The sequence below is a fragment of the Gambusia affinis genome, linkage group LG04 (assembly GCF_019740435.1).
Source record: "Gambusia affinis linkage group LG04, SWU_Gaff_1.0, whole genome shotgun sequence".
NCBI classification, from domain to species: domain Eukaryota; kingdom Metazoa; phylum Chordata; class Actinopteri; order Cyprinodontiformes; family Poeciliidae; genus Gambusia; species Gambusia affinis.
Genome location: NC_057871.1, coordinates 3,728,065 through 3,742,092, shown reverse-complemented (window position 1 = coordinate 3,742,092; position 14,028 = coordinate 3,728,065). Strand labels below are relative to the sequence as shown.

Below are 14,028 nucleotides of genomic sequence, written 5' to 3'. Positions count from 1 at the left end.
TATTGGACAGTTCCACTTTATGCAATTTTGATTGGACCTGAATGTTGCATAGACAACTCAGGATCGCGTTTCTCTAAATATGGCAGCGTGAGCACTTCTGGGCGTGTGTGAATGTGCGAGTCGGACCGGTTAGAGGTGGGTGGTCTCCGCTCACTTATCATTATACAACACAAAAGCCTCTTTGGTATTTTGAAAAGGAAATTAATATTGCCATCAGCAGTCGCTCTTGCGTGTGTGCTTCCAAGCGCCGCTGTGTTTGTGTCTGTCTGAAGCAGAGCAGTGAATTTCCACAGCAACGCAAGAATTTCCACCTTGAACTCCAAACGATATCGTGGAGCTGAGCGGCGGCGGAGGTCATCAATCCACTCGCTCCTGCAGGTTTTTCCACGTCAGGCAGGATTTAAAGGGGACCTTTAAACCTATCATCTGCTTTCTCTGCATCCTTTTCTCCAACATCTCTACCACGAAATCCTTAGAATGAGATTAATTTCACTTTTATTTTGATGATATGTGGGAAACTTTTACCCCTGACATCATCATCTGCAACATGCTCCATAGAATCCAGGTGAAATAGTTATTTCACTGCAAAAACAAAATATTACCAAGAATTCTTCACTACTTTATAGTGCAAATATGTTAGTACACTTAAAATAAGAAAATATGACTTGGAAGTAACTTTTTGCAAGACAAATGTTTGTTTGAAGTCAATAATTGTAGCACTCGTACAGCTGGAATGTTTTTTCACTAATTTTTTGACAAAATCTGTCACTAGAACTCAGTGATGGCATAGTTACTTTAAAAAAAGTATCTTTAACTGGATTACTGATTTTCCCTGAAAAGGTAACTTAGATTACTGATTACCTGATTTGGAAAGTAACTAAGTTACATTAAAATTAACTATTTTAGTTACTTTCAGCTGCTAACAACAACGCTGCAGCACCTGTGAAAATCTCCTTGATCTTTGCCAATTCTTGATTGCAAGTTATTTTATAATGGCAACATAAACTTATATGGTTGAACTGAAGGGGAGATTGTTTAATGTACAAAAAAACCTTTAGTAATTTGTGTGTTCCTGTATTGTCTGGAAAACTATAAATAGGATTTTTCATTCTTTAATATTTGAATGTACTGTGCACTAATTTGAAAACATAAAAATATTAGTTTTCCATTAACATTTTGTTATTCTATTTGCAAAATGTTTTTGGAAATAGAAAACGAACATATAAGTGTACAAAAGTAACGGTGAGAATAAAAGAGACGAGTGTTGAACACATGCTATAAATTTTAATAGACATATTGATATTTCTGAGGAGAAACAAGTTATCCCTAGTTTTATTTACAATACAGGAATAAAAAAAGTCACATACAGTACAATGGTAAAAACAAAATAGAGAACTTAAATAATTATTTTATTTGTGTAACTACTTAAATAATGAAAACGGTTATTCTATTCACACCATGCCGTCTCAGCAGCTACAATGCAACTTTCACATTAAGTGCTAAAAAAGTTATGATTTTTTTTTTTCATTTTACAGCATGAATATTCCATCCTGATACATTAAACCCAGGTAGAGCCGAGCGAAGCAGGAGATGAACGACAAATACAGAATTTATTGGATTTGCTTTTTAAAGTACACGTAGAAGAAACAAAACAAAATAAAAACATTTTACCATCCAAACTGTTAAACAGAACTGGACTCATTTTCATAACTTTGGTGGAAAAAAAAAAAAAAGATCAATTAAAGGAATAAGTGTGTGCATATGCATGAATGCCTGTGTGAGCCAACTAAAAACACGCACTGATGGATCTCCTGACAATCCCAGCTGTGTTTAACTTTTTGTTGCTCATGAGACAGTTTAGTCACGACGAATATTTTCCCTTCGGTTATTCAGAAATCTGCTCTTGGTGGATAAGATCTAGCCCTGACTGTGAGCTACTTCCACTGCGACTCGGAGGCCCGACTCCATCTTTGATCATCTCACAACAGAGACACATTTTTGACAGTGGTAATATAATCATATGTCAGGGGAAATAGATGTTCTCCCCCAACTGTGGTGAGTTATTCTATGCAGGCACAGACATGCAATACATTTACACTGACCAAAAAAAAAAAGAAAAAAAAGAAAAGAAAATCCAAACGTGTCTCTTTAAAAGCTGCAATATATATATAAGTACAACATGACCTGACAAGCTTAGTGTAAAACTGCCTTCTAGGAACACCATATTCTCCCATATATTATTACGATTAAAAAAATAAACTCTCTTCTATGAGAGTAATGCTAGATTCTTTTTTTTTTTGCGATGCTAAGTAGTAAGCTCTATTGGAAATATACATCACTGTGTTGTTTCTTCCCTCTGTAGTTTAGAGTTTGGATTTTAGTTTCAGTGTGTGACAATGAACTCAGTTTGTTGGGGGAAGCCTGTGATTTTTCTGGTGTTTAACGTCAAACCACTCTTAAAATTAATTTCAGGAAGTGAAAAGGAATACAGTGCATGAAAGCCAGATACGCATTCAGAATCCTGAAACTCGCTTGGTTCTTTGTGTTTTTGCTTCTTTGATTCAATTTAAAAACTTTATTCATCTCGAAGGTAAACTAAATGTTGAAACTGGTTTAATCCTGGCATCTTCAAAGAGTAGTTGTGGATGGTGATGCTGTGGGCACTAGCAGTCAGTCTTGCAACAAATCTGAAGAGGCCTCTGACATGCTAACAGTTCAGATGATATTCCACAGTAACATTTCCTGCATGACACCATCATTGCTAATCCACCTCATTTGCTTTTGCTGCTCCTCTTCGTATCTTCTCTATGTTGAGGAATGGCGGAAAACAATGTATACAGACTACAGATTGCTTTAGTTGTCATGACAACGTGCCCTCTAACTAAAGAGAACATCTTAGATGATAGAACATAATCTTTGAAAATGCAGGCTCAATGTGGCTTCTCTTCCTTCAATGTTTTGCGTTTGCAGATGGATATCTTTGCTTTTGATTGAGAATGAACTGGATCGCGAGCTGAGCCAGGCTTTTTAATCCCTGACAAAGTCCTGAAGCTGGTCTTAGTAAGACCCTGAAAAAAAAAAAAGAAAAAAAGAAGAAGAGCCAGTCTCGGTTTGGTGCAGTCCGTTCCAGATAAGTTCCTGAAGCTGTGGAGGCAGCCGAGAGCGGGTGAAGAAATGTCTGCAGGCCTCTTCCAATGTGAACACGGCTTGGATGCCAGGCCCGGTGCTCAGAGCAAATAGCTTATAGGCGAGAGGAAGGAGAGTTTCTTTAGGGTGAAAGTGGATCCATAGCAGTCTGAAGGGATCCCGGTGTGTCTCTGGTGTGTGTGCGCTCGTTTGCACTCAGGTGAGGGAGATTACATAGCCAGGTTAATGACGCCTTGGTACGAGTCTGCTGGCGGTGACAGGTAGATCTGTGTCAATGTGGCGGCGGGGAGCAGGCCCCTCTGCGCGCCCCTATACGATGTAGGTGGTCAGGTCCAAGAGGTACGAGGTCATGTCGATGATGTGATCCAGGATGCCGTCTTTCTCCTGGTCGTTGGGCATCCCCCGCTCACTCTTCTCGCATTGAGCGCCAGAGTAGCCGCTCTTACACAGGCACTTGTTTGGCTCTATGCAGACTCCTCCGTTGCGACAGGCTGGTTCACATTTAGCTGGACACAGAAAAGCACAAAAATTAGCCTTATGATAAATTAAAACTTCAATTACTGTACATGTCAGAAGGGAAAAAACTAATGTATTTTAGTCCTAACGGTAATAAGGCTGAAACAATTAACTGGATCAATTGAGATTAATCAACTATTGAAAAATCGTCAACTAATTTAGTGATTGATTAATCACTGACTGGAGTATACAGACTCAAAAAAGGCCATTTTCAGAGCAACATATTCAGAGCAGTAATTAAGCTAAAACTTACTTTATATATATAATTAGAGGTCATTTTAAGTTAAAATGACCTTCACTGTATAAACACCTATTGTTTGTAACCAGGTTGTAATTCTGGGGAAAAATCCTGTTAAGCATGCTTTTGTTATCCAATTATTAATCTGTTAATCCAAAAAAACAATCAAGACATCAGATCTAGACTGCATTGATATAAGGTCAAGTAGAAAAGGCTGAACTTTTCACATGTTGATGCTTGAAGTATTGTTTTAGCTACAGAGGCATCCTTGGCAACAAATGATCAAAAGGAAAGCTATGTTATTACCTTTTGTAAATGTTAAAAATTCAATTGAATAATAGTAATTTCATGATTAGTAGATTTGCATATTTTAATGTATTTATAACATTGTATAAAAAGGCTTAGAAGAAAAATCTGAAGTGTGTGCCAGTTTATCTGATTAATAGATTAGGTTGCAGCCTTAAATAATACTAACCTATTCGGCAGAAGGGTCCCTCCCAGCCGGGGCTACAGCAACACTTGCCAGTCGGAGTGCAATGTCCGTTTTTGCAGTTTCTGGAGCAAGCTGTCATTAGTAGCTCTGGTGGCTCCACCGGGCGCTGGCACTCCTTGGGGGAATGAGGCCTGCAGAGAAGAACAAGATCACAGTCAATATGATGAAGCAGATATTATCACATTAGATCTAAAACAATCTGCTAATTCCCAAACATTATGCTAATAAGTGAACATATTTGGACACTTTGGGTGCATTCACAACAGACCTGTTTAGTCCGCTTTAATCCAACTCTATTTTGTTTGCCAAGATAGTTTTGACGTTCCACTAATGAAAGTAAATCTTTTGGGCTTCACCTTGACACTGACAACAATTTTGAGCGCTACACTGCCGAGCAGGATATGTAAAAAAAAAAAAAACTAGAAAATTTCTGAAGAAATTTAAACGGGGCCTGCCAAAGCGCGCGCGTCGGTCTGGACCCGGTGTTCCGACCCTGAAAGTTAGCGTCGACGCCATAGAAAGCTGCAGCGCGATCGACGGCATGAGGAGAATCGCGAGAACTTCAACTGACACGGACTTGCATGTTAAAATGAGCGCATGAGCTAAAATTTGTTTTCTTCACTTCTTGTCCGCTCGTCTCACCCTCTGTTCTCTACCTTCACGGTGTGCTGTCCTTCTTCCTCACTCCTCCTTCTCTCTCAACCAATCACGAGACACGCACCAGACGGACTGTCTGAGCTGTTGTGCTGATCGTTCTGTTGCTATGGTATTTAATTGTCAGTCATGAACTGGCAGCTGTGATGACTCATCCAATCTGTCCCCTTACACAACAATGGCAAAAAGCGTTTTTTTTGCTTTTTTTTTGGTCGCCATATTAACTCAGAATCCCACCAGACGTAAAAGCTCCAATGCTGTGATCAAGCCGCACGTTTTGATACCACTTTTGTAGGGGTCCATTCAGCGGTTCGAGCCGCATTAACGGTAATAGGTGCATAACAATAGGTTCCTGCCATTGCTTTGCATGGCAGGCCCCAATAAATAAAATAAAATAAAAGAGATGGACAAAATATCAATTTTAAAGTTGAGCTATTTCACAAGAAAATGTGGGATTATTTCAGATTCTACACACGCAAAACTGATGAAGAGATATCCTTGGATACTTGCAGCTGTGACTGTATGTTCTTCTACGTACAGAGGTACAGAGCACAAACACACACTGCACTTCACTGATTTCATTTGTTATATATCCTAAAAAGCACCTTCCTTATGTTGCGTCTATAAACATGAAATCCAAGTGTGAGTGAAAGAAAACTTCGGTCAAATTTTAGTGCTGCACGTTGAAGGGTGAGGCTGAAAACAAGAAAGGAGTAAGTAACAATTTATTTGCTTTTTTAATTACATTTTATGAGGATTTTCCTTTTATTTGAATCATGCGGCCATTGTTTTTTTTTTATAAGCCCCAGAAGGAACAGCTATAAACTTTCTAAATGTTAAGAGCTTATAAATCAGTGTGAAAGACTAGGATAACAACAATAACATGCAGGACATTAGCCAATGAGGAACTACAAAGTCCTTCAAAACTATTCATATCTCTTGAAGTCTCACAATTTGGCAGAATAAATGCACACATTCACTACATTTCATTTTGAGGTTTTTGATGGGCAAACACAAAGTAGTGCATAATTGGAAAGTGGAGGGAAAATGATGACCGGTTTTCACAATTTTCACAAATAAAAGTCTGCCGTGATTTTATCACACCAGCATGAGTCAGATTTGACTGCCACATAATATCCATCACACTTTATTTATCCTTTGACTAGGCCACTCTAACGTAGCTCTGGGTGTTTGGTTTGAGTCATGACTGGGTGTAAGTTTACCCTTCGGCAGAACAAGTTTTTATAGCCTCTAAAATGTTTTCTTCTAGAACTAAACTGTATTGAATTCCATCTATGTTTCCCTCCCCACAGAATAATGTTGCCACCACCATGGATCTCCTTAGATATTGTGTTTTCAGGGTGATGAATAGGCTGTTAGGCTGCTGGCTATTGAGAGATGTGTGGTTTGCATAAAGGAAACCACACATGAACCTGACAAAATGAAGGACATTTTGTGGAAGTATGCGTGGCACTTTTGATGCACACCTTTTCTGAATAGTGCATGTGTGATGGGATCAATGATGTGGATTTCATTGTCTCACTGTATCAGGAACATACTGTTGTATGTTACTTTTAGGCTTAATTACTCCAAAGCACTTTACACTATAATCAGTCACAAACCAATTCATTCATGGCGGCAGGAAGGACCAGTCGATATGGCTTAAAAATAAAATCTACAATTGTTTCATACAAAATATAATTTCTTCTCACTGTCGTTTCTTATAAAGAATTAGTAATGTCAGAGCATTTTTTCAGAACTTGCTTTTATTTAAATCATCCCATCTGAAGTTGACCTGAATTCAAAATGCAAATGCATACAAGCTGGAAAACAAGATGGTGGGCTCTGGGTAGACCGACATCATTCTGAATGACAGAAACTCAAAAGTTTATTGGTGGAACAAAATCCCAGTTTTCCAAAAATGTAATCTTCAAAACCAGAAAATTAAATTAATTGATCAAACTGATTTAAAGCCCAGCTCTATGGGTAAGCCACATTCACAGCTACCATGGACTGACAGAACCACCACCAGCAGGTAAAACAAATGTCTTGTTCAAGGAAACAATGTCAAAGTGACTGACATGGGGGTTCAACCCAACAACCCACTGGTTACAGGACAAACCCATAACTCTGGTGCCCTATATCTAGGGCACCGATCTATTTGAGCCCACCTGAGCTGTCAACCTCTGCAGCTATGTGTGTTTTGGTTACTTCTATTTCAGTTAAATGTCCAGCCTACCAGTTTAGCTAGAGATGTTGGGTCATCTCCTGGTATATCTCCAGCTTAGCCAGACTCATACATTCTTCTTCTTTAAGTCCCATTTAAACTTTTCCACAACCTTTCCCCTGACCTTTCCGTTGTGTTTCTTGGTCTTCATGATGCTGTTTGTTCAGTAATCTTCTCTAACAAACCTCTGAAGCCTTCACAGAACAACTGAATTTATGCCGAGATTTACACTTCTTGTGCTGAATTTGGCCTAAAACTCAAAGGGAGGCTGAACACAAATCCAAAATGCACTTTTAAGAGTTTTATTCATAAAACTATAAATTGAAACCTTTCACTTTTACACAATACTACTTTGAGCAAATCTATTGCATAAAATCCCAGTGAAATACATTGAAGTTTGTGGCTATAATGAGGCAGAAAATGACTACTTGTGCAGAGCACCGTAACAATCCTTGTACATTCTGTCTTTTTGTGGTTCCCTCTCTTACATTTCTCCAATCTGAGGAGCAAAACAATTCATATGGCTAAGACAAGGCCACTTCTTGGATATAAACATGACTTGGAAAATTCACACAGACACAAACACAAACATCTCTACACCATATGTGTCAAGTTTGAGAACCAAAGAGACACATTGCGACCGTTCCGTATTAAGACAAACATCCAGACACGCACATCGGCAAATGGGCTGAAACTGAATCTTTTCACATCACGCTCCATGAGTCTGGAAATAATACAGAGTGCATAATCAAGTTCAAATGTGAAGTGTCTGTTGTACTCTGGGCCACACACAAACACACGCACACATGTACAAACACATCAGTGTGTCTGTTTGTGGGGGAGAAAGAAATATTGTTGCGTTAACATTTCTGTTGTGCTGAGGGACAAAACCCTGGACAACACAACACACAGTAACACACGACTCTGGTCGACTCAGTCTGGTATGAGAGGCAGCAAGCATGAGAGGTGAAGTCAGTGTGTGTGATGTTTAGGCCATTAGAGAACGAGCCTCATCAATCATGATCTAAGAGCAAATGGTCATTCAGCAGCAGAGGCCAAGACTAGATGCAGTTCAGGACCAGTGTTGAAAATGTCTTCCTTTTGAGCCAAAGTTTCTATATGAATATGATGTCCACCTGTGGCTGATATCATTCACCTGACAAAAAGACGGCTAAGTGTTTTGGGTGGCCTTGTGTAAGTTTTATAAAAGAAAAAACATCAAATAACATTTTATTTTGTTCTCGTGCTCAATTCTCGTACATTGTGATGAAATCCATATTTATCAGAATATTATTGTGCTGCAATTGTAACAAACATGGTGTATTTTTAAATAAAGACTTAATTATTTGATTGAAATGATGGCAAGATCAACAGTCCTAGACTTCATTGCTGGTTTATCCAGCGATTGATTTTCTCCTTGCTTCTGTGGGCCTTCCACCATCACAGGTGCTTTAATTGAATTTTTTAACACTCTATAAACTGACCTGCATTTAGTCATAGTCAGAAACCTGAATTTCAGGTTTTTTTTAATCACCTGAGTTGTGGGCACTGCTATCAGAAAAGTTATTTGTATTAACCCTAAACCGCTAATCATAACCATTAGCTATTGATAAAGCACTACACCAACTTTATACTTAGCAGAAGCTAATGCTAAAGCGCTAACTGCAATTCAAACTACAATTATTGGGCACAAAATTAATTTTAACATTAGAATTTATATGTTGTATTTATTTTTTCTAAACTGTCCCTGTCTTATTTTGTTCCTTTATGTTTCATGTTTGGGAAAGAAAAACAAAGCGAGAGGAAATGGAAATGCTGCATAAACAGTCTTCACTACTTCAAAATAAAAGCATGAATATGAATGTCCAACCACTTGAAGAGTTCTTAAGTCTATAACCAGAACTTAAACACAGATGTTGAACTTTATTCAACAAAATATTTGCAAAACAGCCAAGAAAATTAGCACATTAGAATTTGTCCTGAAAAATTAACTGTGCTAAATGTTTTCGATGTAAGCAAACATATAAAACGAAAATCACTGGTTGATTCTTATTACATACATTCTTCAATCACGTATCACTCCACATTTTCTCACCTTTCTTCAAGGTCGCAGTCAGTTAAAAGAGATGATTTACCTTGATAAAATATATATTTTGATACTTCTGTTTACCTCTCTGCTTAAGACACCCATCAAAAGCTCTGATAAACATATTGACTGATAGCAGTGACAATAAAATGGCTGTTCATGTGCTGCAATAGCTTTTAATTTCACGATTGAAGGTGGGGAAGGAGGGGGTTTGATTCCCATGCTCCCATCAGCAACCAACTGCAGACTCCATGCCTGTTGGCTTTTGTTGTTGCAGGCTGCATGTAGTTAAAAAAAGAGCAAAAAAGGAGGAAAATAACAAGAGAAGGAAAAAGAGAAAGAGTAAGAGTCCCTGGAGAGTTGGGGGGTCTGTAGCGAACACTGTTAATAGCAGGCAGGGGTCAGCAGCACTGCTGAACAGCCTGTACTGCTGCCAGGGAGGCTGTGAAAACAGCACCTGCTGGTAGCGCCACTTGACAAAGGCAGCTGGGTCAACAGCCACTGTGGGAATTTATCAACTCTGGAAGGGGTGGTGCATGTGTGATAGTGAGAGAGTAAAAAAGGCAACACTGCGCTCACATCGGTCAGATAAATTCAAAGAAAGAGATGCAAATAACTCAACTTCGATGGTTGCATTTAAATTACAATATAATATATATATTATAGGATAATGTTCAGGATTGGAAACAGCTGTTTACGCAACATATAGAGGAAACAATCACACTGTTTGTTTCCTTCGTTTCTTAAATATTCTTTTTAAAATTTGTTTCAGATCTGACCTTCATGGTAGCCGGGGCGTATTTAGCTTGTTAGCTTGTGAGCCCTGTTTGACTGACATGAGGTATATGTGAGAAAAGCGCTATGGAGTGGTGTACATTGTGCACCGTAACAATGGCTTAATCAAACGGCCCAGTGTGGTCTCCTTTGCTGTTTTGTCATCTGACTCCATTGTTTGCAGGCTCCTTTTGTAGCTTCATTCCTTGTTTTCTCTTTGTGCGAGAAATTTACTGTGCATTGTAGAATCTGGGGCTATTCAGTGGGGCTGGCATGCAGCTTTGTGAAGGAAAGGACCACAGCAGAGATGTAGGAAGATTTAAGAGGGACAGGGAAATAGAGAAAAGGCTTTTTTTTTTCTGCCGGGTGCTGGGAGCAAACGCAACGCATGCTCACAAAGACTCACAGATGTGCGAGTAGCCACCACCCACACAGTTTGCATCCATACACACAACCCACAGAGAAGCACCCCATGTCCGCTTTCTGAACACATTAGAGATTTGTAACTTCCAGAGCTAACACAGTTCATAAATGTGGAGCCTATCTGAAGAACATTAGCGAGCCTCCAGTTGAGAAAGCCTTGAATATGTGAAAAATCCTTCCTGGTGATGCTCTCTCTTGTACTCTGTGGCGAAGGGTCGCACTGATCAGAAAGGCAAATAGCATTTTACACTAGAAAGCATCACAAGGGTTAGCTCTTTTTACTTACAATGGCTGTATGAAAATACATTGTGTTTTTCTCACTGCCTGACATTGAGTCAGACTGAGCAGTAGCTGTTTAAGGCCAGTTAGGGCTAAAATGATTTACATTTGCTAAAATATTGAGAGAATGCTTTATTACTTAGTTCAAATTGAGAAGCTTACAGTATATTCACTTAGATTACTATGCCTTCAAACTGTTTGGGAAAGCATAATTATGAAACTATGTCCTGTAAGGCTTCTGACAATCATCTCAATTAACTGGAGGCATACCTATGGATCCAATATAACCTTAAATAGTGCTTTGTGTCTGACACCGATGAGAAATCAAAGAAATCAGGAACGATATAGCTCAACAAATATGGTTCGTCTTTGGGCATTGATCTTAATTAAGAAATTATGCCCAGCTGGAAAGGTGTGTGAAATGAAAGCAGCCCGAAGGCCTAAGGTACAACAGGTTTGTCAAGCAAAAAGAGCCAAATTTCCACTAAATACCAAATAAATGTCTGTCCATTCCATCTAAAGCGGTCCACTACAGTGTGAAAATCTATGTAAAGTTTAAAATTTAACAAAAAAAATTTAAAAAGTGAAGGAAAAAATGTTCTGATAGTTAGCAAATAGAAATAATTTTGCTAATTTTAACAGAATTAAAGCAGGAAAAAATATATTATATCTGCTGCTGGTCAATAATTTATGTTGGGAGGAGAGGCGAGATAACAGTGTCAGTGATGAATCGCTACCAAACAAGGATTTTAAAATGTATTCTTAAAATACTATAACTGTGTAAATAAGTGATTAGAGAACAAACGAGTCTCAATGAAACTCAAGTCTCAGTCTCGTTAACCTACTGCTTTGCCCACCTGCTGTGAGCTACATTAGTATTCTATGTAAAGCACTTTCTATTACCTTGTTGTTGAATGTTGCAGCACAACACACATGCATTGATGCCCATTCTAAAGCTGTGGCAATAATTATGGTGGTTATATAAAGATTATATCTTCTGAAATCTTTTCATCCCACTGCTCTGCCACAAATAAGCCCCCTCCAACATCTCAAATCAGTCATACCGCACACATTCAGAGTGTTTCAAAATGCATGGTGGCCTATTTATTATTGGAGGGGTACTCCAACTGACAAACAAATACCTAGGAATGAAGTCATCTGGCCAGGACATGTTTACACAAACACTGCTGAGCGATTTTATGGCTGATGTTTTTTTGTAAGCCTTTACCGCTCCCCCTAACAGTTCCACCATTTTCCCTCTGCTTCTCTATGTTCCCAAACATAAAGTCGATGAGAACGCTGCCCAAGATGCTGTACCAGACCACAAAACCCACTACACCCCAAAGCAAAGCTCGGTATGAACAAGCTTTAGGGTCTGGATGAGAAAAGACCACCAGACTTGATAACGTGCTGAGGTCAGACACGTTAGCTGCTTCGGTCCTCGTCAGTCCCTCTCTATTCTCTTTGTAACAAGATCCTAATAACAAAGTCGGTGTGTATTAGGAGTTGGGCCTCCAGCACCACAGGGTCCGGTCAGACTAAACACGTCCAGTTGATGGTAGAAAGAACTGTTCTGTTGCAGAAACGCGTTCGGCAGCCACTCCAGAAAACATAAATACAAAGCAAGCCACGAGGGCCCCTCTGAAACATCTGCGGTTTCATTAATTGCACGGATGCCTGGGTGGCACTGTCGTCACTCAGGAATAATCAGCTGCAAATATGTTTCTATTATGAATCCGACGCATACAAATTCTCCTTCTGAGAGTCTGCTTTGCTTATTTGATCTGTCTGATTCAATCAAGCATGACAAACCTTTAAGCAATAAAACAGATCAGGGAATTTTCTCTACATTCCACTTGATGACTTCGTGACTTGAGTGGTTAGTCTCAGTCCTACGAGAACGTTCTCATCTATCTTGAGCAGAATGCTGATGATAAGATAGGTGGAAACATCAGCTGTGGTTTGGCTAGGCGCATAAAACAAAATTGGTTTGAAAAACAAAGTCTCTTTATGTCTGAACTGTTTTCTTTCTTGTGACTTTTTGCTTGCTCCTCCCGTACTGTGTGGAATATTTTTTTTTCCTCCGTTTGGAAGACAAATGTTTTTCACATGGGTTTTATAGAGCCCTTATTTTCAAAATGATTTTTAATACTTGAATGCATGTGGAACAGATTATGACCTACTGACACGCACATTTATAAATGATAAAGTTGCTTTCATGCACACTCCCTGCACATTTCCCTGCACGTTACAGTTGCGGAGCATCAAATATTTGAGTATTAGACTGCACACAGAGAGATTGGGTTTCACTCCAGAAAATCGATGTGTGTGTGCTGAAGCCTTGTGACACGTGCGTCAACTTTTACCCCAAATGTGCTTATTAAAATGTTTGAGAACAGGTGAACTTTTCAGTAAAACACCACCAACAGAGTCATACAAGTTAATCAGTTTAGCTACCAGCAGTTCCTTCCTTACAATAACAGTTTTGAAATATTATCCACTAGTTTCTGCTCAACTCTTTTCTGAAAAGGCGCTCGGGTGACGACTTGTTGAAAAGCGTTATTACTTGACATGAGGTTTAGGTTGTTCTGGAACAATTTCTGGTTTTCTTTGAGGTTTAGTGTACGGAGAAGTATCGCTCATAAAAAAAAAAAGAAAAAGAAAATGTGGAGCAGGTTTCTTGATACAGGTAATAAATTTACCGTAACAGAAAAAATAGCCCTAACGTAAGAGTTAAATACAACTCTGACTAACTGCATCACAGTAAATACATTCAAATGACACATGTAGACAAAATGTTGCTCAATATTTATTTTGTAGATTACTGATATGATTGGTTAATTATTCTGCTCTTTGGACCAATAATTGGTGCATTTCCAATCATTACTTTGCAATATACCTAACAGGGGTCTAATGCTAAGCAAAAATCTATTATTTGGTAAGCTTTTGGTTCACTTTGATGAACAAAAACCAATAATTAATAACGAACAAGTGAGTGAAGACAATTACAGCATGGATGGATTAGACAAAAATGAAACCACTTGAAAATGAGTAAAAATAAATATGCAGACCTTTGAGAATTCAAAAATATGTTTAAATGACAATGGAATTTTTGAAAATATATTTAGACAATCTAGTGTACCAGAAGTACTTTAATGCACCATAAAAGCACAGCTGTTGTGATTCATCAC

At 38.6% G+C, this 14,028-nt stretch overlaps 1 protein-coding gene across 2 annotated transcripts in view; it reads right to left on the bottom strand.

Annotated features, from left to right (window-relative positions):
- Positions 1–1,264: 1,264 nt before the first annotated feature.
- Positions 1,265–14,028, bottom strand: part of LOC122829282 (hedgehog interacting protein) — a 39,850-nt gene continuing 27,086 nt past the window's right edge. For both annotated transcript variants that reach the window (XM_044113717.1, XM_044113718.1), the window contains exons 12-13: positions 4,377–4,525; positions 1,265–3,653 (exon numbers count right to left, since the gene is read on the bottom strand). In XM_044113717.1, the coding sequence (XP_043969652.1) occupies positions 3,457–3,653; positions 4,377–4,525 (346 nt within the window). In that variant the 3' untranslated portion in view covers positions 1,265–3,456. The remainder of the gene's footprint in view (positions 3,654–4,376; positions 4,526–14,028) is intronic.